This window comes from Chiloscyllium plagiosum, unplaced genomic scaffold (assembly GCF_037043375.1).
Source record: "Chiloscyllium plagiosum isolate Xiang-an unplaced genomic scaffold, Cpla_swu_hap1 HiC_scaffold_42, whole genome shotgun sequence".
Lineage (NCBI taxonomy): Eukaryota > Metazoa > Chordata > Chondrichthyes > Orectolobiformes > Hemiscylliidae > Chiloscyllium > Chiloscyllium plagiosum.
This window is the reverse complement of record NW_028270180.1, coordinates 20,101,188-20,128,885: the sequence shown is the minus strand read 5'-3', so window position 1 is coordinate 20,128,885 and position 27,698 is coordinate 20,101,188. Positions and strand designations below refer to the sequence as shown.

Below are 27,698 nucleotides of genomic sequence, written 5' to 3'. Positions count from 1 at the left end.
AATCTGACCAGAGACACCATTGAACAGCTCTGGAGCAGATGGGACTTGAACTCAGGTTTCCTAGCTCAGAGGTAGGCACACTACCACGGTACCACACAAGCTCTATTCACACTGAATTGTTTTAGATTAGATTCCCTACAGTGTGGAAACAGGCCCTTCGGCCCAACAAGTCCACATTTACCCTCCGAAGAGTAACCCACCCAGAACCATTCCCCTCTTGACTATGGACAATTTAGCATGACCAATTCACCCTGGCCTGCACATCTTTGGACTGTGGGAGGAAACCGGAGCAAACCCACGCAGACAGGGGGAGAAAGGGCAAACTCCACACAGACAGTCGTCCAAGGCTAGAATCGACCCTGGGGCCCTGGTGCTGTGAGGCAGCAGTGCTAACCACTATATTTAGTCAAATCAACCTGATGTTATTACACCCCTCTGGAGCAGATGGAACTCGTTAGTCCAGAGGTGGGGGCACTACCACGATGTCACAAGTGCCCCATCCCAGGTAGCTTTATTATTCAAGTCCAAATCGATCTCAGATGGTCTACTCAGCTGAAAGATTTCTTTTAAAATCAATGTTAATAACTTGGCATTACCCAATCTTCAGAACAGCATTCTGCAAAGTCGGCAGACTAACTTCAGCTGTGGATTTGCACTGTCTGAAAGTAATTACTGAGGCCAGTTGGTAATTTATTGTTGAGTAAAATTATTCTTTTTGAGAAGTTCTGTTTCTTTGTGGGCGGGGGGGGGGGGGGGGGGGGGGAGCTAACAAATAATCTGGGTGTTCTTGTAACAAATAATTGATAAAAGTGTGAAACAAGAAAAGTCAAAAAGCTCTTCCTGCCTCATGTCCCTTCCAGGCCTGGATTTGGAGTCCCCCTCAGGCCTCCTGGATGGCCTTGTCTGTCGTCCTGGCTGCCAGATACAGACAGTGCGACTCCCAGCCACTGGGGGGCGGTGCTTTATGACCATGGGGCAGGCCTGTTCTGAATTGGTGAGTACGCTGCTGACTTCTTCAATGGGGGAGAGGGATGGAAGCAAGGCATATGCCCCTCTTTGTGCAATTTTTCCATCCCTCATCAAATGGTGAGGCAGGCCTGAGGGGCCAATTCCTGTTCCTACGTCCTTGTATATCCTTTGTTTTTGTGCACGGCTAGCTCAATTGGTTGGATGGCTGGTTTGCAATGCAATGCGATGGTGTGGGTCCAATTCCTGCTCCAGCTGGGGTTATACGATATTGGCGGATACGAAATTGTGGGGATAACTGAGACGTGGCTTAAAGTGGACAGGGCCTGGGAAATGAATATTCAAGGCTACACGTGCTATCGTAAGGACAGACTGACGGGCAGAGGGGGTGGGGTGGCCTTGTTGGTAAGGGAGGATATTCAGTCCCTTGCGCGGGGGGACCTAGAGTCAGGGGATGTAGAGTCAGTGTGGATGGAGCTGCGAAATACTAAGGGTAAAAAGACCCTCTTGGGAGTCATCTACAGACCTCCAAACAGTAGTCTGGATGTCGGATGTAAGTTGAATCAGGAGCTGAAATTGGCCTGTCGCAAAGATGTTACTACAGTTGTTATGGGGGATTTTAACATGCAGGTAGGCTGGGAGAATCAGGATGGTATTGGACCTCAAGAAAGAGACTTTGTGGAGTGCCTCAGAGATGGATTCTTAGAGCAGCTGGTGCTGGAGCCGACAAGGGAGAAGGCAATTCTGGATCTGGTATTGTGTAACGAACCAGAATTGATCAGGGACATCGAAGTGAAGGAGCCATTAGGAGGTAGTGACCATAATACAATAAACTTCAATCTGCAATTTGAGAGGGAGAGAGTACAGTCGGAAGTGACAGTACTTCTGTTGAATAAAGGGAACTATGGAGCTATGAGGGAGGAGCTGGCCAAAGTTCAATGGTGCAATGCCTTAGCAGGGATGACTGTGGAGGAACAATGGCAGATATTTCTGTGTATAATGCAGAAGTTGCAGGATCAGTTCATTCCAAAAAGGAAGAAAGATCCCAGGAGGAGGCAGGGGTGGCCGTGGCTGACGAGGGAAGTAAAGAAACATATAAAGTTAAAAGAGAAAAAGTATAACATAGCAAAGATAAGTGGGAAAACTGAGGACTGGGAAGCTTTTAAAGAGCAACAGAGGATTACTAAGAAGGAAATACGCAGAGGAAAAATGAGGTACGAAGGTAAACTGGCCAATAACATAAAGGAGGATAGTAAAAGCTTTTTTAAGTATGTGCAAGGCAAAAAAATGGTTAGGACTAAAATTGGGCCCTTGAAGACAGAAACAGGGGAATATATTACGGGGAACAAAGAAATGGCAGAAGAATTAAATGGGTACTTCAGATCTGTGTTCGCTGGGGAAGACACAAGCAATCTCCCTGAGGTAACAGTGGCTGAAGGACCTGAACTGAAGGGAATTTATATTTGCCAGGATTTGGTGTTGGAGAGACTGTTAGGTCTGAAGGTTGATAAGTCCCCAGGGCCTGATGGTCTACATCCCAGGGTACTGAAGGAGGTGGCTCGGGAAATCGTGGATGTGTTGGTGATTATTTTCCAGAGTTCGATAGATTCGGGGTCGGTTCCTGAGGATTGGAGGGTGGCTAATGTTATACCACTTTTTAAGAAAGATGGGAGAGAGAAAGCAGGAAATTATAGACCAGTTAGTCTGACCTCAGTGGTGGGAAAGATGCTGGAGTCTATTATAAAGGATGAAATTACGGCACATCTGGATAGTAGTAACAGGATAGGACAGAGTCAGCATGGATTTATGAAGGGGAAATCATGCTTGACTAATCTTCTTGAATTTTTTGAGGGTGTAACTCTGAAGATGGACCAGGGAGATCCAGTAGATGTAGTGGACCTGGACTTTCAGAAAGCTTTTGATAAAGTCCCACACAGGAGGTTAGTGAGTAAAATTAGGGCGCATGGTATTGGGGGCAAAGTACTAGAGTGGATTGAAAATTGGTTGGCTGATAGGAAACAAAGGGTAGTGATAAACGGCTCCATTTCGGAATGGCAGGCAGTGACCAGTGGGGTACCGCAGGGATCTGTGCTGGGACCGCAGCTTTTTACAATACATGTTAATGATATAGAAGATAGTATCAGCAATAACATTAGCAAATTTGCTGATGATACAAAGCTGGGTGGCAGGGTGAAATGTGATGAGGATGTTAGGAGATTACAGAGTGACCTGGACAAGTTAGGTGAGTGGGCAGATGCATGGCAGATGCAGTTTAATGTGGATAAATGTATGGTTATCCACTTTGGTGGCAAGAACAGGAAGGCAGATTACTACCTCAATGGAATCAATTTAGGTAAAGGGGCAGTACAGAGAGATCTGGGTGTTCTTGTACACCAGTCAATGAAGGTAAGCATGCAGGTACAGCAGGTAGTAAAGGCTTATAGCATGTTGGCCTTCATAACAAGAGGAATTGAGTATAGAAGCAAAGAGGTGCTTCTGCAGCTGTACAGGGCCCTGGTGAGACTACACCTGGAGTACTGTGTGCAGTTCTGGTCTCCAAATTTGAGGAAAGACATTCTGGCTATTGAGGGAATGCAGCGTAGGTTCACGAGGTCAATTCCTGGAATGGCGGGACTACCTTACACTGAAAGACTGAAGCGACTGGGCTTGTATACCCTTGAGTTTAGAAGACTGAGAGGGGATCTGATTGAGACATATAAGATTATGAAAGGATTGGACACTCTGGCAGCAGGAAACATGTTTCCGCTGATGGGTGAGTGCCGAACCAGAGGACACAGCTTAAAAATACGGGGTAGACCATTTAGGACAGAGATGAGAAGAAACTTCTTCACCCAGAGAGTGGTGGCTGTGTGGAATGCTCTGCCCCAGAGGGCAGTGGAGGCCCAGTCTCTGGATTCATTTAAGAAAGAGTTGGATAGAGCTCTCAAGGATAGTGGAATCAAGGGTTATGGAGATAAGGCAGGAACAGGATACTGATTAGGAAATGATCAGCCATGATCATATTGAATGGCGGTGCAGGCTCGAAGGGCTGAATGGCCTACTCCTGCACCTATTGTCTATTGCCTATTAGCATGAAGGACCTTTACACCCTCTCCTCTCACCTGAGGCACGGTGACCTTCAGGTTAAACCACCACCAGTCATCTCTCTCTCTTGTGACAGAGCAGCCTGATGGTCTGTGGGGACTATGGTGACTTTAACTGTTTACTCACTGCCTGCTTCCAGTAGCTTCACCCATCTCAGTTCATGAAGTGTACAGCCAGCATTGAAATCCCACTCTCAGCAATGATTGAATATAGGTGATTCATGTGAATGTTTAAATATCTCTGGGGAGGCTTGCTCAATTTATTGCTTATTTGCAGTCTCTTTGTTTGGTAAAGTTTCAAAGAATTATACATCTGAATCCGTAGGTTTCTCTGTTCCACAACATTATCCAAGACCCTACTTCTAAATGTGTAAATTCTGCTCTTGGTAAAACAAACAAGGGCAGGACATATACATTTAAATAAAGGGCCCTAGGTAGTATTGTATAACAGAGAGACCTAGGGATTTGGGTACATAATTCTTTGAAATTTGTGCCACACATAGATAGGGTGTTTAAGGAGGAGTTTGCCTTCATTGCTCAGACCTTTGAGTACAGGAGTTGGGATTTTATGTTGAGGTTGTACAGGACATTAGTGAGGCCTCTTCTGGAACACTGTGTCCAGTTCTGGTCACTCTGCTATAGGAAGGATATTATTAAACTGGAGAGGGTTCACCAAAGAGTTACCAGGACGTTGCTGGGAAAGAAGGGTTTGAGTTATAAGGAGAGGCTGGGAGTTTTTTTTTCATTGGAACGTAGGAATTTAAGGGGGTGACCTCACTGAGGTGTATACAATCATGAGGGACATGTATAAGGTGACTGGCAGTTATCTTTTCTCCAGGGTGGGGAGTTCAAAACTAGGGAGCATCTTTTTTAAGGTGAGAGGAGAAAGATTTACAAAAGACATGAGGGGCAACTTTTGCTTACACAAAGAGTGGTTCAGGTGTGGAATGAACAGCCAGAGGGAGTGGTGGATGCGGGTACAGTTACAACGTTTAAAAGACATTTTGATAAGTTCATGAATAAGAAAAGTATGGAGGGATATGGGCCAAGGACAGGTGGGTGGGATGAGTTTAGTTTGGGATTATGGCTGGCGTGGATTGGTTTGGACCGATGGTCTGTATGACTCTATATTTACTTGCAGTATTGTTGCTTACTTTTCTGTTCTTGTATTAAAGGTGCTGGACTCTTAGGTGACTGTGGAAACACAGGACCGAGGAGTAGGTGACTATGGAAACACAGGACCGAGGAGCAGGTGACTGTGGAAACACAGGACTGAGGAGCAGGTGACTGTGGAAACACAGGACCGAGGAGCCGGTGACTGTGGAAACACAGGACCGAGGAGTAGGTGACTGTGGATACACAGGACTGAGGAGCAGGTGACTGTGGAAACACAGGGCTGAGGAGCCGGTGACTGTGGGAACACAGGACTGAGGAGCCAGTGACTGTGGAAACACAGGACTGAGGAGCCGGTGATTGTGGAAACACAGGACTGAGGAGCAGGTGACTGTGGAAACACAGGACTGAGGAGCAGGTGACTGTGGAAACACAGAACTGAGGAGCAGTGTGGGTCAATCTGCCCTTTGAGTCTGCTTCCCCAGTCAATAAAGGTCCTGGTTAATCTGGTTGTGGTCTCAGCTCCACACTCTTTTCTGCCCTCCATAATTCTTGTTGATTAACATTCCAACTAACTCTGTCTTCAATAAATCCTACTACCCAGTCTCCAGTGCTTTCGGTGGAGGAGAATTCTCTTCAACCCATTACAAGATGGACTGCCCACAATGAGGACCTCTTCTCATTGAGGTAGGCAGGTCACCTTTGGGAAGCTAGAGGGGCAAACTTCGAACTACGTGTTCGGACTTCTGTCGATCACAGGTCACACAGTCACAACAACCTAATGGGCCAGAAAATTGAGTTCAAGCCCCAGGAGTGGGACAGAAATGGAAACAGTAATTAGAAGAATATGGGTAGTATTGGCTTCTAATGAATGATGAGTTGCTATTGCTCCAGATTGCTTTGAGAGATTCAGGAATTAAATACTATTCGCTGTGTGCTGCTGCAGACAGCTGAAGGAACAAATATGTCATTGTACACAGATAGAGGAATGGGGGCTGTTTTCACATTATCTTTGAACACTTCTGATTCTGAGTTACAGAAAATATTTGGTGTGCAGTTAAATGCCAAGTGGGACAACACAGTGGCTCAGTGGTTAGCACTGCCGTCGCACAGTGCCAGGGACCTGGGTTTGATTCCAGCCTCGGGCAACTGTCTGTGTGGACTGTGTACATTCTCCCTGTGTCTAGGTGGGTTTCCTCTGTGTGCTCCCACAGTCCAAAGATTGGTGGATTGGCCATGTTCAATTGCCTCATAGTGTCTCGGGATGTGTAGGTTAGGTGGATTAGCCATGGGAGATGCAGGGTTACCAGGATAGGGTGGGATGCTCTTTGGAGAGTTGGTGTGGAGGTGATGGGCCAAATGGCCTCGTTCCACACAGTAGGGGATTCTATGGAGAAAGTGAGGAGTAGGGGATTCTATGATTGGTTGACTGTCACAGACTATCCACATGTGCAATGAAGAGCCCTTTCACTTGACACTGTGAGCCAGGAGGGGGCGATATGACCAGTCAGTGCACTGGAGCATTGTGAGGGGGCAAGGGTGGCATCAAGGGGTCCAGGCTCCATGAGGAGGGATATGGGGGGTGGGCGCAACAGCAGGTGTGCAGGCATGGGGATAGATGGGTTGGGGTAGCAGGAGAGAACAGTTGGAGGAATCAGTACGGAATAAAATCTTCTGGAAATGCCCAGGTGGTGACCCTTGTTGTAAAGCCCCATCTAAATTCCTGGGGAATTGCAGCCTCCTCTAATTGAGAGCTGCACTTCGGTGATAAACAGCTCTAAACCTGCGTGGCTCAGACTTGCTCATTCCACTTAGGGTTGGTTTCTTGGAGATAAGGTTGACGCTGGTGACCGGACTCCTCTGCAGGGCTGAGTCTACCTGCCACCCTTGCCCCCTCACAGTGCCCCATCGCACGGATTGGTCATATTCGTCTCCGGGATCTGGATCCTCTGTCCCGGGAGTGGGTATCAGATGGATCCAAGATGCAAATCGATTCTCCGCACTGACTTAACCATTCCCTCTTTTTCCAGATGGGATCTTGGGTCTAAATTTGGAAATGCCCATATCGTCAGTTTCCTGGACTAGGGGAGACGGAAAATGCTAGAATGCCGTTCGAGCTGATGCAGTGTTGGTGAACATGAGAAAGATAGGGACCTACATGTGCTCTCATTTAACATGCATCAGTAAATGGTGAAAAGAGCAGATCAAATCTTTTGATTGCTCTGATTGCAAATCCAGGGTCAGCCAGTATTCCATAGAAGCCTTCATTAACAGCTCTCCCTCTACAAAAACAAAATTACAACTGCCTGTAATAACTCTAGTGGATTCCAGACACTGTCCAATAAATTGCCTCCAATATTAATTGTAAGCAATATTCTTGTTGATTCAGTTTGCAACTTCTAAGGGTCTGAATGCCTTTGCTGTGTTTACTGTTACAGGAACTACTGACCATTCCACACCTTCATTATAATCTAAGTTATCCCTGAGCTAAAAAAAAGTTCAAACCCTCCGTCTGATTTCTGTCGGGCCTTCAAGATTTTCTTCCTAGGATTCTTATCATTTAATCAGGATTCTGGATTGTCTTTCACAGTGACAAGAATTGTCAGGAGTGTCGCACAGTTATGGAGCATTTCAAACAAACAGTGGCCTGACTCCTGAATCCAGACTCACTCCAGGATTAGAGCCAGACTGACTGCCTCACACACAGACACACAGAGTGATCTACTCAACAGCCCTTAGCAGGATAAGAGACTGTACAAACACGTTTTTGTTTATCTTCCCTGAGGGGTTAAATGTACACTAGCAAGTACCCTTTGTACATATTGCACTACCAAGGAATGAAGTTAATGTGCAAAAAGCAACAGTGACACAGACTCATCATTCTCTCACAGACACACACACACATATAAACACTTACTTTAAATGTTTCTACATTTTTGCGTTTTTTTTTTGGAATGTTGTTTCACAAGGAAACCTCCATTTCAAGATTAAAAAGACTTGTGTTGCTTCATTAGCAGAAACATACTTACACTGTGGCACATTAATCGAAAAGATTTCACTAGGACCAGACATATTCTCACAAGAAAATAACACCAAGCTCTTAGAAAATAACACTTCTTTCTATTGTTGGCTTGCCTTACAAAAAAACATTGTCTTGCACAAATCACGTCTCTTTTATTGCAGGAATATTTTAAGTGCTTCCTAATATTCATACCAGGGTTATAAAAATAGAACTCTCTCTAAAATGGTCCAGACAAGGCTTCGTTTTTTATAAATCATTTTGATTCCATTACCCTTCATCGCACCATTCTTCATCTGAATCAATGAGACAATAATCAGCCGCACAGACTATGGAAATTGGAGTGCGTTTGTAAATCAAACTAAGTATGTGGGCATTCCTACTATAAACAAATATCAACCTTAAAGCAGCATCTAAAACTCCAAACCTCCCTCCATATACTCAACTGTTAAACTTGTATTTCTTGTGCACGTCCTATTAACAGAACTAATAAATACAACATATCATGTACAAATTGGGAAAAAAGTGCTTAAATTGCAGATTCATATTTTGTCTCACAGCACATCAAGTTTAAAATGATATACTGATAATAACTGTTATGTTCACGTATTTACTCTATATACCCTGTAAAAGATTTGCTCTAAATTAGCTTCTCAGCATTATAATGTCACTGTGCGCTGTGCTCTACACAAACTAAATGCATGAGAAAAACAAGTTCAACTTTCACGAAGAAACTAATATTAATTCACCCCCCCCTGCCCCATCCCCTAAACTCCCCACCCAAGAAATTTGTTGCTTCATTAATCTCCTGGACTTGTGCACAGCCACTGCAGTGCAGCAAGGGGAAAATGTGAAATATCTTCAATTATCTGATGCAGGTACTTCCCAGGGTTTCGATCTCCTCTGATGACAATATCTAACCATCCGTCGGCATCATTTGCTCAAACTCGGAGCTGAACAGCTCCTTATACAACGGAGGGAAATGTACCCGCACAATGTCCGGGTGTATTGCTTTGAACGAGGACAGCTTCTCAATGTGCCGATTACACAGTGTTCGTAACGTAGACACTTTAGATAACAGCTGGGGAAAGAGGGAAAGCAAGGGTAAAAACAATTAGCAAACATTGTGAAGACTGGACAAGCAGAGGTAAATCTGCAGAATGATTCTCACAGATCCTACTCACAGCACGAGGGCTGAGCCCCATCCCCGTGTGGATTTAATTGTTACGTTCCAAAGGGAATTGGATGAATATGTAAAGAGGAGAATATTGCTGGTGTCTGAGGAAAAGGCAGTGGGTTGGTCCGACTGAATGGCTCTTTTAAAGGACCAACATAAGCTCTGTGGACTGAATGGCTCTTCCCATTAAACTGGGTCTAAGGTATGGAACTCATTCATCTGGTCCTCAAGGACCTGGTGGGTCAGCAACATTCAATCCCGGAGTAGTACATGCACAGTCCATATTACTTTGCAGGGGATTTATCAATCTGATCCACAAATACTCAGAAGAGCACAAGAAACGTGGGTGACAGTGGTTAGCACTGCCGACTCACAATGCCAGAGGCCGGGTTCGATCCCACCCTCGGGTGACTGTGTGGAGTTTATACATTCTCCCTGTGTTAAGATCTCCATAAGATATAGGAGCAGAAAGAGACCATTTGGCAAAGGTTTCTGAATTGTGTTTGAGATTCTAGCTTTTAACATTTTGTCAACCTCATACTTTTGCAGCTATCTGTTTTATTTTTGAGGTTCTGGGTAGAAATCTCTCAAATGCAGAACAGAAGGAAGCCATTCAGCCCATTGAACAGTTGAAGAGCAATCCAGCCAATCCTCTCTTCCCTCATATCCCTGCAGCCTTGAACTTTTTGATTACCTTTGTCAGAATGCCATCCTCTCTGTGATGTTTCTGCAAAATATGCTGGAGCGTTAATTGAATTCTCTGTTGCAGTTTTTCAACTTTTATCTTCTCCTGGAGCCAGAGACGATCTGGGTGGAGAGACAATGAAAGAACGAACACAGCAATTGAGCCATCAGCTTCTCCCTAATTATTTTCTCAAATTGCTTTCATTGCCGTTCTGACACACAGTGGGAGATTGAGGATGCATTACTGGTGGTCCCCATCTCCAAAGGGATACCTGGTCTGTGCTCGGAACTCAGTCAGCCCATTGTTCAGCACTTCCGTGAAACTGTCAGTGATGCCACACCTAATACACAGCACCGAGTCCATAGTTGGCAAATAGCCAGTGCCTAACACCCAGTCGGACATCCAGCATTACTCTGGATCCAGTACGGGAAGGATATTGGCCTAATTATGTTAACTCTACACTGTGAATCCAGAAACTTAGCTAATGTTCTGGGGACCTAGATTCAAATACTGCTACGTTAGATTTTGTAATTTGAATTCAATTTTAAATAAAATTATCTGGAATTCAGTCGACTGAAACTATTGATTTTTCTGTGGGGAAAACCCATCTGGCTCACTAATGCCCTTCAGGGAAGGAAACTGCCATCTTTACCCTGGTCTGGCCCCCCCTACATGTGACTCCAGACCCACAGCTATGCGGTTGGCTCTCAACTGCCCTCTGAAAGCTACTCCGTTACACCAATTGCTATGAAATCAATAGCATCAAGACACAAACAATAAATGCTGGCCAGCCAGTGATGTCCACATCCCGGGAATTAGTGAAGAAAAAGGTTTCGGGGTCACATCCTCTCCATGTCTAACATCCAGGTTGGAGCAAGCCTGTATCAAATCTCCACTGTGGTCACAGCGCATTGCCTTGCTGTAGTTTAAGCACACTCCACACCCAGCCTACACCTGGTCCACACCCAGTCAACACCTGCTCCACACCCAGCCTACACCTGGTCCACACCCAGCCTACACCTGGTCCACACCCAGCCTACACCTGGTCCACACCCAGTCAACACCTGCTCCACACCCAGCCTACACCTGGTCCACACCCAGTCAACACCTGCTCCACACCCAGCCTACACCTGGTCCACACCCAGCCTACACCTGGTCCACACCCAGCCTACACCTGGTCCACAACCAGCCTACACCTGGTCCACACCCAGTCAACACCTGCTCCACACCCAGCCTACACCTGGTCCACACCCAGCCTACACCTGGTCTACACCCAGTCAACACCTGGTCCACACCCAGCCTACACCTGGTCCACACCCAGTCAACACCTGGTCCACACCCAGTCAACACCTGGTCCACACCCAGCCTACACCTGGTCCACACCCAGTCAACACCTGGTCCACACCCAGCCTACACCTGGTCCACACCCAGCCTACACCTGGTCCACACCCAGCCTACACCTGGTCCATATCCAGCCTACACCTGGTCCACACCCAGCTTACACCTGGTCCACACCCAGCTTACACCTGGTCCACACCCAGCTTACACCTGGTCTACACCCAGCCTACACCTGGTCCACACCCAGTCTACACCTGGTCCATACCCAGCCTACACCTGGTCCACACCCAGCTTACAGCTGGTCTACACCCAGCTTACACCTGGTCTACACCCAGCCTACACCTGGTCTACACCCAGCCTACACCTGGTCCACACCCAGCCTACACCTGGTCTACACCCAGCCTACACCTGGTCCATACCCAGCCTACACCTGGTCCATACCCAGCCTACACTTGGTCCACACCCAGCTTATACCTGGTCTACATCTTGCCAACACCTGGTCTACACCCAGCCTACACCTGGTCCATACCCAGCCTACACCTGGTCCACACCCAGCTTACACCTGGTCTTCATCTTGCCAACACCTGGTCCACACCCAGCTTACACCTGGTCTACACCCAGCCAACACCTGGTCTACACCCAGCCTACACCTGGTCCACACCCAGCCTACACCTGGTCCACACCCAGCCTACACCTGGTCCACACCCAGCCTACACCTGGTCTACACCCAGCCTACATCTGGTCCATACCCAGCCTACACCTGGTCCACACTCAGCTTACACCTGGTCTACATCTTGCCTACACCTGGTCCACACCCAGCCTACACCTGGTCTACACCCAGCCAACACCTGGTCCACACCCAGCCAACACCTGGTCCACACCCAGCCTACACCTGGTCTAAACCCAGCCTACACCTGGTCCACACCCAGCAAACACCTGGTCCACACCCAGCCTACACCTGGTCCACACCCAGCCTACACCTGGTCCACAACCAGCCTACACCTGGTCCACACCCAGCCTACACCTGGTCCACACCCAGCCTACACCTGGTCCACACCCAGCCTACACCTGGTCCACACCCAGCCTACACCTGGTCCACACCCAGCCTACACCTGGTCCACACACAGCCTACACCTGGTCCACACACAGCCTACACCTGGTCTGTAGTTGCACTGTACTTATATCTAATCTGTATCCAAACCATGAACGGTCCATATCCAGTCTGTTTTAACTCTTAATATGCACATAGTCCATTGCCAACTAATATCTAACATCCAATCTCCAGACATCTCATCCCCAGTGTATTCCCTTACCAAATGTCAAACGTTTGCTGTAGCCAGCTGCCATGTAACACCCAGTTTGTACTCAATCTATACACAATCTTTATAATCTGGACTATCCCATCATTGCCTTAGTCCTTATCACAGTCCCAAAAAAGATTCCATTAAAACCACATCCTATGTGATTGTGACAGCGCAGGGAGGTGCCATTCAGACCATCCACACCAACCCTCCAAAGAGCATCCCCCCCAGACCCATCCCCAGCCTTATCCCTGTAACCCTGTATTTCCTATGGCTAATTCACCTCACCTGTACATCCCTGGACAATTTAGTATGGCTAAATCTAAACCCCCACTGCAGGAGGAAACCAGAGCACCTGGAGGAAACCCACGCAGACACAGGGAGAATGTGTAACTCCACACAGACAGTCACCCAAGGCTGGAATCGAACCCAGGTCCGTGGTGCTGTGAGGCAGCAGCACTAACCACTGGGCCATCGTGCCACCCACATCTCCAACACTTGACAAGCTTGACCATATCAATCGTCTCAAACGCCTCCCCTCCCCATCTTTCCCTAGCACTGACCCCTGCCTCCCATAGCCTTCCTTCACCCACAAAGTTAACGAGCAAATCCGTCTATCTCTGTACTGAGTATGTGGCTCAGGAATCATTTGAGGCATTGTTTTTAAATTTGGACTGTAGTCCTCAAACTGTCTCAGCAAAACACCATTCCTTGATATATCGAAATCATTGGTTCCTGTATGGACCATGATCCTCTCATTTCCACTCCAAATTCACCTTCAGCTACAAGGAAGCATCTTTAATCCTGGCAAGGGTCAATAACACAGCCTCTGAAGCTCTGTTCATAGCTATACAGAACAGCATGATTTCCACTAACTATCATGACCAGGTATATTTTCACTTGCTCCACTCGAATGGCTTCCTGCAGCCTGGTCAGTTTGCGCATTCACTCTACAGTCCCTGTCCTCACCCACACAGAGTCTTCATACCTCCCACTCCTGTTGGCCAAGGTTCCTCTGTGGGGCAGTGTGGTGACTCAGTGGTTCGCACTGATGCCTCACAGCACCAGGGACCTGGGTTCAATTCCAGCCGGCTGTCTGCGTGGATTTTGCATATTCTCCCCGTGTCTGCGTGGATTTCCTCTGTGTCCTCCAGTTTCCTCCCGGAGCCCAAAAATGTGCAAGCTGGGGGGGGGGGGGGGGGGGGGGGGGGCGGGGGTTGGCTATGCTTTCATGTGGGTAAGCCATGGGGCTGCAGGGTTACCGGAATGGGGCGAGATGCTCTTCAGAAGATGAACTTGATGGCTGAATGGCCTACTTCCGCATTATAGCGATTCTAACTTCACTATATTTTGGATGCCCTGATCTGCTGGACTCAGATTCACAGCCTGAACTCCCTGACCACTGCCCAACTCAAATGTTCTGCTTAACCTGAGGAGTGAGTGCATTCTGGAATAAAATGTCCAAGGAGCTCTCCCTCTCTCTGATGCAAGTAGCATGGGCCAACAACCCAGAACTGATATTGTTTGAGGTACTGGTACTTACTGCAAACAGAGTCATTCAGGTCTACGCAGCATCTCTTACACTACAGACACAACGCATCACCATATCTGTCTAGCCATATTTATTTATTTGGCTTGTTAATTTGTTACTTTTTTTAAGTCAATTATTTTATTGATTAATTAGTTTGCCTTGTTTAAGTAATACATTTTGTGAACTAACAGTGGGATGCATCTTTCTAGCTTAGAGACCAAAGAAAAATACACACCAGCAACAGGAACATCATTTAAAAACAAGCTCAGAATCCAGCTTCCTCTCCCTGTCTGCACTGAGTTCGCACTTGCACCGAATTCTCCACTTTACCTGCAGCTTAGTCCAACAATCAGCGCTGGCATCACACTCTGCTCCCTCTTTCCCGGTCAAGCAACAGATTCCTTTTCAAACTCCCATCCTTATTTTTAATTCCTTCCATTGTCCTGGCTTTCCTCACCTCTGTAATCTCATCCACCCAGCAGACCTTGGCAAGATCTCTGGGCATCTCGAATTCTAGCCCCTCAATTTTCACCGGTTTCCACAGTTGGTGCCTTCAGCCTTAAGCTCTGGAGTTCCCTCACTATCTTTCTATCTCTGTTCCCTCCTTTAAGGTGCACTTAAAATCTCTGCCCAAACTGTAGCTCAACTATTAGCTCATTATGTGGCTGGACATCAAGTTATGTTTCATTATGCTCCTTATAAAGTTCCTTGGAGTTTTTATGCATTCATTCATGGTTTTGCTGGCTGGGTCAGCATTTATTAGCCAACCTTCACCGTTAAAGACACATCGCTATCACATGCAGGCTAGACTAGGTAAGGGTTTCCTTCCCTGAAGCACATGATGGGTTTTTAAACATCGATCAACAGTGTTTATATGGACAATACTGGGTTAGCTTTTTACTGCATTCAGATTTCACCACCTGCCTCAGTAGAATTTGAACTCTCGCCCCCAGAACATAACAGTCTGGTTTATTGACCCACGACACTACTGCCTTCCACTGAAATGAATGGGGTACTTTAAACATGGGAGTTGTCAACAAATCTTAACACAGTCAAGATTTGTGACAAAATAAACGAGGAAACACAGAGCTATATGTTGTCACCTGCCCATCTCAGCTGTCCTTCAAATGGAGAAACAGGAAAAATAAGGGTTTGAGCTATAGGGAGAGGCTGAACAGGCTGGCGCTGTTTTCCCTGGAGCTATGGGGTGACCTCATAGAGGTTTATAAAATCATGAAGGGTCCGGACAGGGTAAATAGACAAGACCTTTTCCCCCGGGGTGGGGGAGTCCAGAACTAGAGGGCATGTGTTTAGAGGAAAGATTTAAAAGGGACCTAGAGGGCAACCTTTTCACACAGAGGATGGTGCGTGTATAGAATGAACTGTCAGAGGAAGTGGTGGAGGCTGGTACAAATACAACATTTAAAAGGCATCAGGATGGATACATGAATAGGAAGGGTTGAGAGGGATTTGGGCCAAGTGCTGGCAAATGGGACTCGATTAATTTATGATATCTGGTCGGCATGGACAGGTTGGATCGAAGGGTCTGTTTCCTTGGTGTACATCTCTATGATTCCATGACTCTAAGTGGAAATGGCACTGTGGGTCATGTGCCTGGCGTTCTGGCTAATAAATCTGTGCATCAGTCTCTCAAGAAGGATTATGGTTTCACAGAATCAGGCATAGATTTGATGGCAGTGCCAAATTTTCCAGTAGTTGAAAGGATTGCTCACTGATCAGATTAGCCATTGCTAATCTTTGGTCAGCATTACACCTTGCAAAAATTCACATCTGACGAAATGCTGCATATTTGACATATCAGAACTGCACAACAATGACACTCATTTTCACATGTGCAATTATTTATTTGCAGTGATTCAAAACATCCAATCCATGCTTCAAGCTCTTTTGCACAATTTGTTGACCTTTCCTCTGAGTCTACAGCCAAATTTAATCAATCAATCACAGTGAGCGTCAATAATAAACAGACTCACAATATCAAATACGGATCAATTGAATCACTGAACAGTGCACAAAGCATGAAGGAAAATGAGTGGCAGAGAAGTAATGGGGTGAAATGACTGGAACAAAGTAATTAAATGAGGGTTTACTACTTTAGTCAATCGTGGGGAGTAATGTTAGAAGGTCATAATTGGGCACTAAACGAAACACAGGTAATCGGGCAGAGTCTGCATGGTTTTGTGAAAGTTTAATCACGTTTAACCAAGTTATTGGAGTTCTTTGAAGGTGCAGTATACATGGTGCACAAAGGGTGTGGATGCATTTGTGAAAGCATTTGACAGTGTACCACATCAACATTTATTGCAGAAGGTATAAGCTCACAGAAAGTGTGCAGAGATGGGTCTCCCTGATTGGTATGATGTGGGGTCCCTCAGGAGTCTGTGCTGGAGCCTCGTATTCTTAAAACTAAAATGACATAGAACTTTAACACTGAATGACTTGGATGACGGAAACAAAGGTATGGTGGTTAAATTTGCAGGTGATACAGAGTGACTGAAACAAAGGTAGGAGCTGAGATTGTGAAGGTGACATGAGGCAGATGTAGCTGAGTGAGTGGAAGCTGGGGCATAACATGCAAAAATGTGCCATTGCTTACCCAGGCACAAAGAATGAAAAAGCAGCGTATTATTTAAATGGAAAACTACTTTAACATTCCAAACTGCAGAGGGAGCTAGGTGTTCTGATTAGGAGTCGCATAAAGTTAGTGGGCAGTACAGCAAGTAATTCAAGAAAGCGAATAAAACACTATACCAAGAAAAAATTGGACACTAATAAAAAGTATGGATGTTATGCTTCAGCTATGGAGGGCATGGGTGAGACCACAACTTGAATATTGTGTGCATTTTTGGTCTCCTTATCAAAGGAAGAAGGTGAATACATGAGAGCCAAGTTCAGAGGAGGTTTACTGACTCCTGGGAATGAGCAGGTTGTCTTAGGTTGGACTTATTTAAATCGGCATTTAGAACAGCAAGGTATAAGATATTGAATGGTCTTGACAAGGTGGATATAGAAATTAGGTTTCCTCTTGTGGGTGAGAAGAGAAAATTAGTGGGTCACCCTTTAAGGAGGAACTTTGGAGGCTGAGGGGTGACCATGTAGAGGTTTACAAAATCATGAGGAGAATATACCCATCTAAATGCCTTTTAAAGGCTGGTACAATTGCAACATTTAAAAGGCATTTGGATGGGTATATGAATAGGAAGGGTTTGGAGGGATATGGACTGGATGCTGGCAGGTGGGACTAGATTGGGTTGGGATATCTGATCAGCACGGACAGGTTGGACCGAAGGGTCTGTTTCCGTGCAGAACATTTCTATGACTCTATAATAGATAGAGTGAATGGCTAGGGTCTTTTTCCCAAGGTACGGGAGTCTAAAACTAGAGGACATAGAGTGAGAGAGGAAAGATTTAAAAGGGACCTAAAGGGCAACTTTTTCATGCGGAGCGTGGTGTGTGGAATGAGCTGCCAGAGGAAGTGGAGGAGGCTGGTACAATTATAATATTTAAAAGGCATCTGGATGGGTATATGAATCGGAAAGGTTTAGATGGATATGGGCCAAATGCTCGCAAATAGAACTAGATTATTTGAGGATATCTGGTCGGCATGGACGAGTTGGACCGAGGGGTCTGTTTCCATGCTGTACATCTCTATGTCACCAGGTTTTAGTCCAACAGGTTTATTTGAAATCACAAGCTTTCAGGGTGTCGTTCCTTTTTCAAGTGAAGTTGTTTGGCTTCTGACCTTGTCCACACCCGTCCAACACTGGCACCTCCACATCACTCTATCACAGAGCTGAGGAGATTTTGTTTTCTCCCAAACGGTGTTGCCTTTGAAACTACCTCCCTCTGACGACGATGGAGGTGCCGTCTTTGAATATTTTTTAAGGCGGAGGTCAATTATTGTTGGGCTATCAGGAGGGATTGAGGGATATCAGGAGCAGATGGGAATGTGGAATTCTGAACACAAGCAGCCATGATCTTATTGAATGGCAGCGCAGGCTTCAAGGCCTACCTCTGCCCCGATTCTTATGTCGCTATGTCACGCAGAGCTCACCTGCAGAGATCAGCACGTAGGCAGAAAACAAGGCGATTTCGTCCTCCACGAGGTGCAACATACACAAACCTTTACCGAATTCAAAGATGGAGTTGATCAAGTCGTCACAACCTGCCAGGATATTAGAACAGGTGAAACACACAGCAAATCAACACATGCCTTAAGGGACCAGGTCTCTGGTACTCATCTAGGTTGGTATAAATGTCAGTCATGATCTAAACGCAGAATGCCACACGTAGTGCGAAACCTGTGATAATATTGAAAGATTGGGAGGATCTCCAAAGGGGTGCTTCAACCTACATAGTGGCTTGTTGACGAATGCATTGGTGGGGCTGGAATGATGAGTGTTAGCCAGTAACTCTGCCCCACATGGCTAATCCACTGTTTTATTATGACACTCCATGATTTTTTTCACACAACTGACATTTTACCCTTTAATTAAATTCTTTGTGGAATGCTAAATCTGCAATTAAAAGGTATGAGCATCTTTTGACAACTTGATAATCGTTCTTGTAAACTCTATGACTAGAAAAGGTAAAATCTCACCAGCTCATAATCTGTCCTTGGCGATTTTAAAAACATCAATTTAAAAATGTTAATTTGCCTTTTTTTGGCTCTTTCCCTCTTTCAATATTTTTGAGCCAGAGTTGTTTTTGATTCGCTGTGCAGGTATCCCCTGCTGAAAACACATTCCAATTGAACATTTTCATTTCAGAGCAGCCTCCATTTTTGTTTTTGCGCGGTTACTGTGCATGGTCAGTCTTTTTTTTTAAAATCAAACTATTGCTTCACCATTTTCTTCCTCGACCCTCACACTCACTGATCCCCCTTTCCAGTGGATTCTGTCCAGCAATTGTCTCTCTCTCTCTCTCATTTCCTTCCCTCCAAAACTCGCTGCTTCCCACTCCTAACTCTTCCAACCATTGTTTCCGTCTCTGGACCTTTACATCCTCCCTCCCAGCTCTCACCCTGTCTCCCTGCTTCCCTCTTCTAAACCCTGACTGTTTCTCCACTTACTTCATTGCCTACCATCCCCCCTCCCTCTCATGGCTTGCTATGGGCGAGAGGGAGGGAATATGCTGAGTGGTGGGAGGTGGAAAGTGCGAGGGTTTGTGAGGGAATTGGATCAAGGAGAGCAGCCAGATCTACATCAATACATTCAGCAGCATTGATTTGCTTTGGCTTATTATTGTCGTGTGTACCTACGTAGAGTGAAAAGTTTTGTTTTGCGTGCAGTACAAGCAAATCATACCAAACAAAGTGAATTAGAATAATGAGTGGGATACAATGTTACAGCTGCAGAGAAGGTGCACAAAGAATGATGTCAACATTAAATTCAAAAACGTGAGGTCCATTCAGAAGGCTAAAATCAGCGGGGAAGATGCTGTTCTTGAATCTGTTGGTCCGTGTGTTTAAGCTTTTATATCTTCTTTCTGACAGACGAGGTTGGAAGAGATTATAAACGGGGTGGGAGGGGTCTTTGATGATGTCTTCCTGAGCAGTGGGAAGTGTAGATGGAGGCAGTGGATGGAAGGCTGGCCTGTGTGAGGGACTGGGCTGTGTTCACAACTCGCTGTAGTTTCTTACATTCCTGGGCAGAGCAGTTACTGTGGCGAGCCGTGATGCATCCAGATAGAATGCTTTCTACGGTGCATCTATAAATATTGCCAAGAGTCTTTACGGACGTGCCAAATTTCCCTAACCGCTTGAGGAAGTGGAGGCGTTTGCTTTCTTGACCATAGCATCAACGTGGGTGGTGATCATCACTTATGACAATTGCAGCTACTATCTCCCCAGCAGCGATAAAGATAGAGAGGCCTATCACAGAGCTGCAGCATGAACGAGATGGTATCCTTCACCAGGATAGACCACAAGGAGAATCAGCTTCCTCAACATAAACCTTCAGTGCCTCAGAAGGCTCATATGTTCAGCGATGACATCTTCAACCTCTAGGAACAGGGAGCTGCTCTCTCCCTGTTAGAGCAACTGGGAAAGCATCGTCACTCGTTATCGCAATCACTAGAGCCCTGAATCTATTTACCTCCGCCTCCGCCCTGGGGTCTGCTGGTGACATCTGCATGATTTCACACGTTGTCTCTCCCAAGCGATTAGCACTGTGTTTGCAAAGACCTCCACTTGGTCACAGTGAAGCCACATTTACTGCACAGACCCACAGACCTGGGGAAATCGATGGCTTCACACAAAAAGCGGTCAAAGCTCACCCTTTCAATCAGAAGAGATTCATGCCCATCGGGCATGAGGCAACTCAAAGACTGTCTTGCATCTCTGAGGAAAATATGTGGACATTTGATGGTTTGGTGACAATGTCACAGGACTAGCAGTCCAGAAACTTAGATTAACGTTCTGGGGAAGTGTTAGATTTGAATTTAATTAAAAAAAAACATTTGGAATGCTTATGTCTTATGGTGCCCATGCAAACACCGGGTCAGGCAGCATGCGAGGAACAGAAAAGTCGATGTTTCGAGCAAAAACCCTTCATCAGGAAGCATCCCATTCCTGATGAAGGGCTTTTGCCTGAAACGTCGATTTTCCTGCTCCTCCGAGGCTGCCTGACCTGCTGTGCTTTTCCAGCACCACTCTGATCTCTACTCTAGTTTCCAGCATCTGCAGTCCTCACTTTTGCCCCATGCAAACACATTCTACTGTTGCAAAAACCCATTTGGTTCACAAATGTTCCTCAGGAAAGGAAATCTGCTGTCCTTACCCTGAATGACCTACATGTGACTCCAGATGCACAGCAATGTGGTTCACTCTTAAATGAACTTGGGGAAATTAGGGATGGGCAATAAATGTTGGCCGGTGTCCACATCCTATGAAGGAATTGTTTAAAAAAACCTGGAAGTCGCCATGGTTCCAGTCGCTTTGCCCACAAAAGGGATCCCTACATCTTTGGAGATATAAGCTACCCTCTGGGGACTGGGCGCATGACAACAGTAAATAACTCTATCACTGCCCTCTGGGAGGGTTAGAACAGGAGTTGTGTCACCGTGAGGGTCATCTTCGAGCTAGTCATTGGGTTGCTGATAGCGTGACTCAGTACTCTTACTGAACACCCTTCAGTTTGTGCAGCAAGGAATCCACTGAATCCCTACAGTGTGGAAACAGGCCCTTTGGCCCAACAAGTCCATACCCACCCTCCAAAGTTCCTCACTCAGACCCATTCCCCTACCTGACATTTACCCCTGACTAACGCACCTAGCCTGCACTTCCCTGAACACAATGGGAAATTTAGCATGGCCAATCCACCTAACCTGCATATCTTTGGACTGTGGGAGGAAACCTGCGCACTCAGAGGAAACCCATGCAGACACGGGGAGAATGTGCAAACTCCGCACAGACTGCACAGAGGTTGGAATCAAAACTAGGTCCCTGGTGCAGTGAGGCAGCAGTGCTAACCACTGTGCCGCCCCAGGGTGGGTAGAATAGTCATCCCTTACTGAGAGGGATGGGGCCGTGGGAGGAAACAAGCTGCTGACCACTCAGTGTCCTCTGAGGAGAAAGGTTCTGATGTGCATGTGGTCCCTCCACCGCTTACCTTCCTGCCAGACTGATCCAGGCCTCATTCCAATAACATGAATGTGTTTGAAGATGTGCATTAGAACCTTCTGTTTTCCCAGCCTACTCGTCTTTTCCAGCCCCCCCCTGAACACATATTACCGCACAGTCTGAAAGTGCTTCCACATCCCATCACAGCATTTGGCTGCTGCCTACTCTGGGGAAAGTGAGGCCTGCAGATGCTGGAGAACAGAGCCGAAGATTGTGGTGCTGGAAAAGCACAGACGGTCAGGCAGCATCCGAGGAGCAGGAGAGTCGATGTTTCGGGGCGTAAGCTCTTCATCGGGAATGGAGATCCTGATGAAGAGGTAATGTTTGAAACGTCGACTCTCCTGCTCCTCGGATGCTGCCTGACCGGCTGTGCTTTTCCAGCACCACAAAGTTCGACTACTGTCTAATCTGGTCGTCCCATCCTCCTGAAGATGAATGCCGCTGTGGAATTCGCAAGAGAGGTGACAGCACTGTGAATAGCCCCAATAAAGTATACGCTTTGTTAAAATTTCCTTCGGCCTGACAACATTGGCATTGCTGTAAATACTCGAGTGAATCCCCTTAAGCAATACAAAGATGACCCTTCCACTTCCCAAAGCTCCTACACAATACCAGTCCCATGGGTTCACTGGAGCTTGAGACTCACAGTTTGGGAGTGTCACGTAGCTACAGCCTAAAACCGATGGCGACAGAAGCTCCTTGGACAAACTATGATGTTCATGTCCGTTTCCCGAGACACTTGCCACACAGTCACCCCGACTGAAAGTGGGTTACAAGTACTGAAATTTGTTGACTTATAATACACACCCGAACTGTTCAGATTAAAAACTGTTACAATGGAGCCCATTACTCGGGCTTATTATTTCATGGAAGCATTCATTTTTCGTATCTGCTTTGAGTTCCGGGGATCACTTTGTTGCAGTCAGTAGATTTTAAACTGACCGCAGTCATTTTTCATTTCAACTCATAACTGTCAAAACGAAGATTTCATCGGCTCCTTCCACTGCTCACAATGGCCTCTCTCCTGCAAGGTCGCACCATAATACACTTAAACCTACAGAGATTCCTTCGGGACTGATGGATCAGGTTTATATTAATAGTGTTTTCACATTGCAACAAGCCTCATGTCTTTCACTTGTGGAACTATTCCGGATGTATGTTAGAGATGATTGAGGCTGCACCATTGGAGATAGAGTTTTTCCTAGTCCAGGAAATCGGGACCCAGATCTTCCAGTTGGCGTCAGTGCGTTGTTATTGACGAAGAGATCCAGCATTGCCTCAGTGTGTTAGCACAGCCTTCAGCCACCTGAGGAAAAGGGTGTCCGAGAGCAACAATATCAGATCCGACACCAAGCTGAATGTATAAAGAGCTGTGGTGGTTCCCAGCCTCCTGTATGGCTCCGAGACGTGGACTGTCAACAGCAGGGACCTCAAGGTGCTGGAGCAGTCCCACCAACGCTGCCTGAGCAAGAGCCTGCCAATCCACTGGGACGCACCAACACCAGAGTCCTCGACTAGGCCAACATCCCCACCATCGAGGCACTGACCCCTCCCTCGATCGGCTGCGATGGGCTGGGCACGTCGTCCCCATGACCGACACGAGGCTCCCTGAGCAGGTGCTCTCCTCCCAGCTCCAGAACAGCAGGCCAGCCCCAGGTGGGACAGAGGAAGGGCCTCAGGGATACCCTTAAGGCCTCACTGGGGAAGTGCAGCATTCCCACAGACACCTGGGAATCACTGGCCCCAGACCATCCCAAAGTGGGGGAGGAGCATCCGGGAAGGTGTTGAGTTCCTCGAGACTCACCATCGGGAAAAAGCGGAATCCGGGGTGAAACAGCGAAAGGAGCGCGGTGCCACACCAATGCCCCACCCACCCCCTTCCCATGACCACTGCCTGCCCCCAGTGTAACAGAAGGGCTTATGCCCGAAACGTCGATTCTCCTGTTCCCTGGATGCTGCCTGACCTGCTGCGCTTTTCCAGCAACACATTTCCAGCTCTGATCTCCAGCATCTGCAGACCTCACTTTCTCCCCAGTGTAACAGAGCCTGGGGTAGCTGCATCGGGCTGTACAGCCACCTACAGACTCACCGTGAGAGTGGGAGAGAGTCACTCCTGTTTGCGAGGGACCACTGATAGTGATGATGATGTATTGTTAGCACCAGTGAAAACATCTTCAGCCCATACGTTCGGCTGTGAAGCATGACTGGCTGAGTGCAGCATCCACGGAGACGACGGGAGAGTCAAGAAAAGACTGTCAAAGAGGGAGGATGCGTCCCGTTTCCATGACATTGGCCTGTCGCGTTCGGACACACTCTTACAGCTTTCGAGGTTTTCAGTGAGTGAATGGGTCAATGAATATATGGGTGGGTGAATGAGCAGTCAGGGGTAAGGGAATGGAGGCACGGGGTATCCATGTTCAGAAGGAAGGGGCTATTCCAGTGGGGGAAACATAAGAACACCATAAAGAGGAGAGGGAGTAGGTCTCGAGCCTGCTCTGCTATTAATGTACGATCGTGACTGGTCTCATCTCAGCTTCAACTCCACTTTCCTGCCCACTCCCCATAACTCTTCTACCTAATACTCATTACAAATCAATCTACTTCCTCCTTAAATTTACTCAATGTCCCAGTATCTGCCTCACTCTCGTGTGGTGAATTCCACAGATTCACAACCCTTGGGGAGAAGTGATTCCTCCGTACCTCTGTTTTAAATTTGTCACCCACCCCTTATCCTAAAATTCTAGATTTCTCGACAAGAGGAAATATTTGATGAGCAAGGAACACCGAAAATTAGAACTGATCCATTTAAATTAGAAAAAAATAAAGTGCAACGTGGTTATTCAGCTGAAAGGATTAGAATATTAAACAATGCTTTAAAAGAATTAATGTCTGTCTAAGTGCCAGGGATATTTACACCTTACCTAATGATTTGAAGATATCTGGACCAGCATATTTGCCATCAAAATAAATCGTGTTATTCTGTGGGTCAAAGGCTCGACACATTCGGACAAACACAACTTCTAAAGAACCTGTAAATGTGGAGGACATGTCATCAGTTCACAAGTCGATGAGATCTTTGTTGGAATTGACAGCATACAGCCATAGAGTCGAAGAGATGTACAGCACGGAAACAGACTATTTGGTCCAACTCATCCATGCTGACCAGATATCCTGAATAAATCTAGTCTCAGCGAGTTTTGAGAAGATTTCTAGCTCGGGGTGGGGTTCTGGATGCAAGTTTGCTCACTGAGCTGGAAGATTCATTTTCAGACGTTTCATCACCATACTAGGTAACATCCTAACAGCGCCAGAGACCTGGTTCAATTCCTGCCTCAGGCGACGGACTGTGTGGAGTTTGCACATTCTCCCCGTGTCTGCGTGGGTTTCCTCCGGGTGCTCCGGTTTCCACCCACAATCCAAAAAAAAGTGCAGGTTAGGTGAATTGGCCATGCTAAATTGCCCGTAGTGTTAGGTGAAGAGGTAAATTAAGGGAATGGGTCTGGGTGGGTTACGCTTCGGCGGGTCGGTGTGGACTTGTTGGGCCGAAGGGCCTGTTTCCACACTGTAAGTAATCTAATCATGAAGCACTGGTGGTATGGCCTGCTTTCTATTTATGTGTTTAGGTTTCCTTGGGTTGGTGATGTCATTTCCTGTGGTGATGTCATTTCCTGTTCTTTTTCTCAGGGGATGGTAAATGGGATCAAGTCGATATGTTTGTTGATAGGGTTCTGGTTGGAATGCCATGCTTCTAGGAATTCTCACGCGTGTCTCTGTTTGACTTGTGCTAGGATGGATGGCGGCCATTAAAAAGTGGGCCAAACCACTAGTGCTGTACCGGAGGCTCACTGATGATATTATCTAGTATGGTGATGAAATGTCTGAAAACGAACCTTACAGCTCAGCGAGCAAACTTATATCCAAAGTCTAGTCCTATCTGCCAGCATTTGGTCCATATCCCTCCAAACCCTTCCTATTCATAAAACCATCCAGATGCCTTTTAAATACTGTAATTGTACCAGCCTCCACCACTTCCTCTGGCAGCTCATTCCATACACACACCACCCTCTGTGTGAAAAAGTTGCCCCTTAGGTCCCTTTTATATCTTCCTCCTTTCACCGTAAACCTATGTCCTCTAGTTTTGGACTCCCCTACTCTGAGAAAAAGACATTGCCTATTCACCTTATCCATACCCCCCATGATTTCATAAACCCTTATAAAGTCACCCCTCACCCTCTGAAGCTCCAGGGAAAACAGCCCCAGCCTGTTCTGCCTCTCCCCGTAGCTCAAATCCTCCAACCCTGGCAACATCCTTGTAAATCTTTTCTGAACCCTTTCAAGTTTCACAACATCCTTCCGATAGGAGGGAGACCAGAATTGCACACAAACGAAAAACAATAGGCCACTTAGGTTATAGATCAGATGGATCTCTTTATTCACATCTTTGTCTAAACTGATCAACTTCACCTAAACCCTCATGTCTCAGTCTGAGGTAATGTCACTGTACTCATAACCAATCATAGGGCTCCTCTCTCATTGAAGGGAGAGAGAGAGAGATGGCTGCCGGTGATTTAACTTTGAGGGTCACCATGCCTCAGGCAGGGTGGGGTGGTTTGAGAAAGACAGTCCTTCATGCTAACTTCAGCCCGTGCAGGAATTGAACCCATGTTGTTGGCATTATTCTGCATTGCAAATCAAATGTCCAGCCAACTGAACTAACCCAAACAACCTAATCCTTAACTACTGATAGCCTAAGCTGACGCAGTGTTGCATGGCAACGTGGCTGAGCAGTTAGCACTGCTGCCTCACAGCGCCAGGGACCTGGGTTCAATTCCAACCTCGGGCAACTGTCCGTGTGGAGTTTGCACATTCTCCCCGTGTCTGTGTGGGTTTCCTCTGGGTGCTCCAGTTTCCTCCCACAGTCTAAAGATGTGCAGGTGAGGTGGATTGGCTAGGCTACATTACCCGTAGTGTTAGATACAGTAGTCAGGGATAAATGTAGGGGAATCGGTCTGGATGGGTTACTCTTCGGAGGGTCGGTGTTGGGCCAAAGGGCCTGTTTCCATACTGTCATTAATTAATCTAAATTGCCCATAGTGTGCAGGGATGTGTAGGTTAGGTGCGTTGGTTAGTCAGGGGTAAATGTAGAATAATAGAGTAGGGAAATGGGTCTGGATAAGTTACTCTTCAGAGGGTTGGTGTGGATTGTTGGGCCGAAGAGCCTGTTTCCACACTGTAGGGATTCTATTTTTGTTTCCTTTTAGGAAAAACAGAAACCCAGCCACTGATTCTATTTGATTTTTCTTTTTTTTTAGTTGCTTGTGCATCCAATTACAGCCCAGTAACTGTAGGGATTCCGTGAGATGTGCCGGTTAGGGTGGGTTGGCCAGGATAAATTGCCCCATAGTGTCCAGGGATGTGCAGGCTAGGTGGGTTAGCCATGGGAAATGCAGGGTTACAGGGACTGGGTTGGTTCTGGGCCGGATGCTCTCTGGAGGGTCACTGTGGACTTGAACGGCCTGCTTCTACGTTGTAGGGATTCTATGATTCTAAACCTAATCCTATCAGCTTATTCTTAACACTATCATAATAAGTGGAGGTGGGTACTGCAGATGCTAGACGTTAGGGTCAAGATTAGAGTGGAATTCCTGATGAAGGGTGTTTGCCTGAAACGTCGATTTTCCTGCTCCTTGGATGCCGCCTGACCTGCTGTGCTTTTCCAGCACCACTCTAATCTTGACTATCATATTAAGCCCAACCCTATCATTCTAACTATGCACCGTTTTCATTGTCATGTACTGACCTAGTTTCCCAATAAATGACAT

The 27,698-nt window shown here is 46.6% G+C and overlaps 1 protein-coding gene across 2 annotated transcripts in view; it reads right to left on the bottom strand.

Moving 5' to 3' along the window:
• Nucleotides 1-753: 753 nt before the first annotated feature.
• Nucleotides 754-27,698, bottom strand: part of LOC122542619 (nuclear receptor ROR-alpha A) — an 873,418-nt gene continuing 846,473 nt past the window's right edge. For both annotated transcript variants that reach the window (XM_087982159.1, XM_087982160.1), the window contains 4 exons: nt 24,798-24,905; nt 18,310-18,420; nt 10,074-10,186; nt 754-9,283 (listed from right to left, as the gene is read on the bottom strand). In XM_087982159.1, coding sequence (XP_087838285.1) covers nt 9,119-9,283; nt 10,074-10,186; nt 18,310-18,420; nt 24,798-24,905 — 497 coding nt within the window. In that variant the 3' untranslated portion in view covers nt 754-9,118. The remainder of the gene's footprint in view (nt 9,284-10,073; nt 10,187-18,309; nt 18,421-24,797; nt 24,906-27,698) is intronic.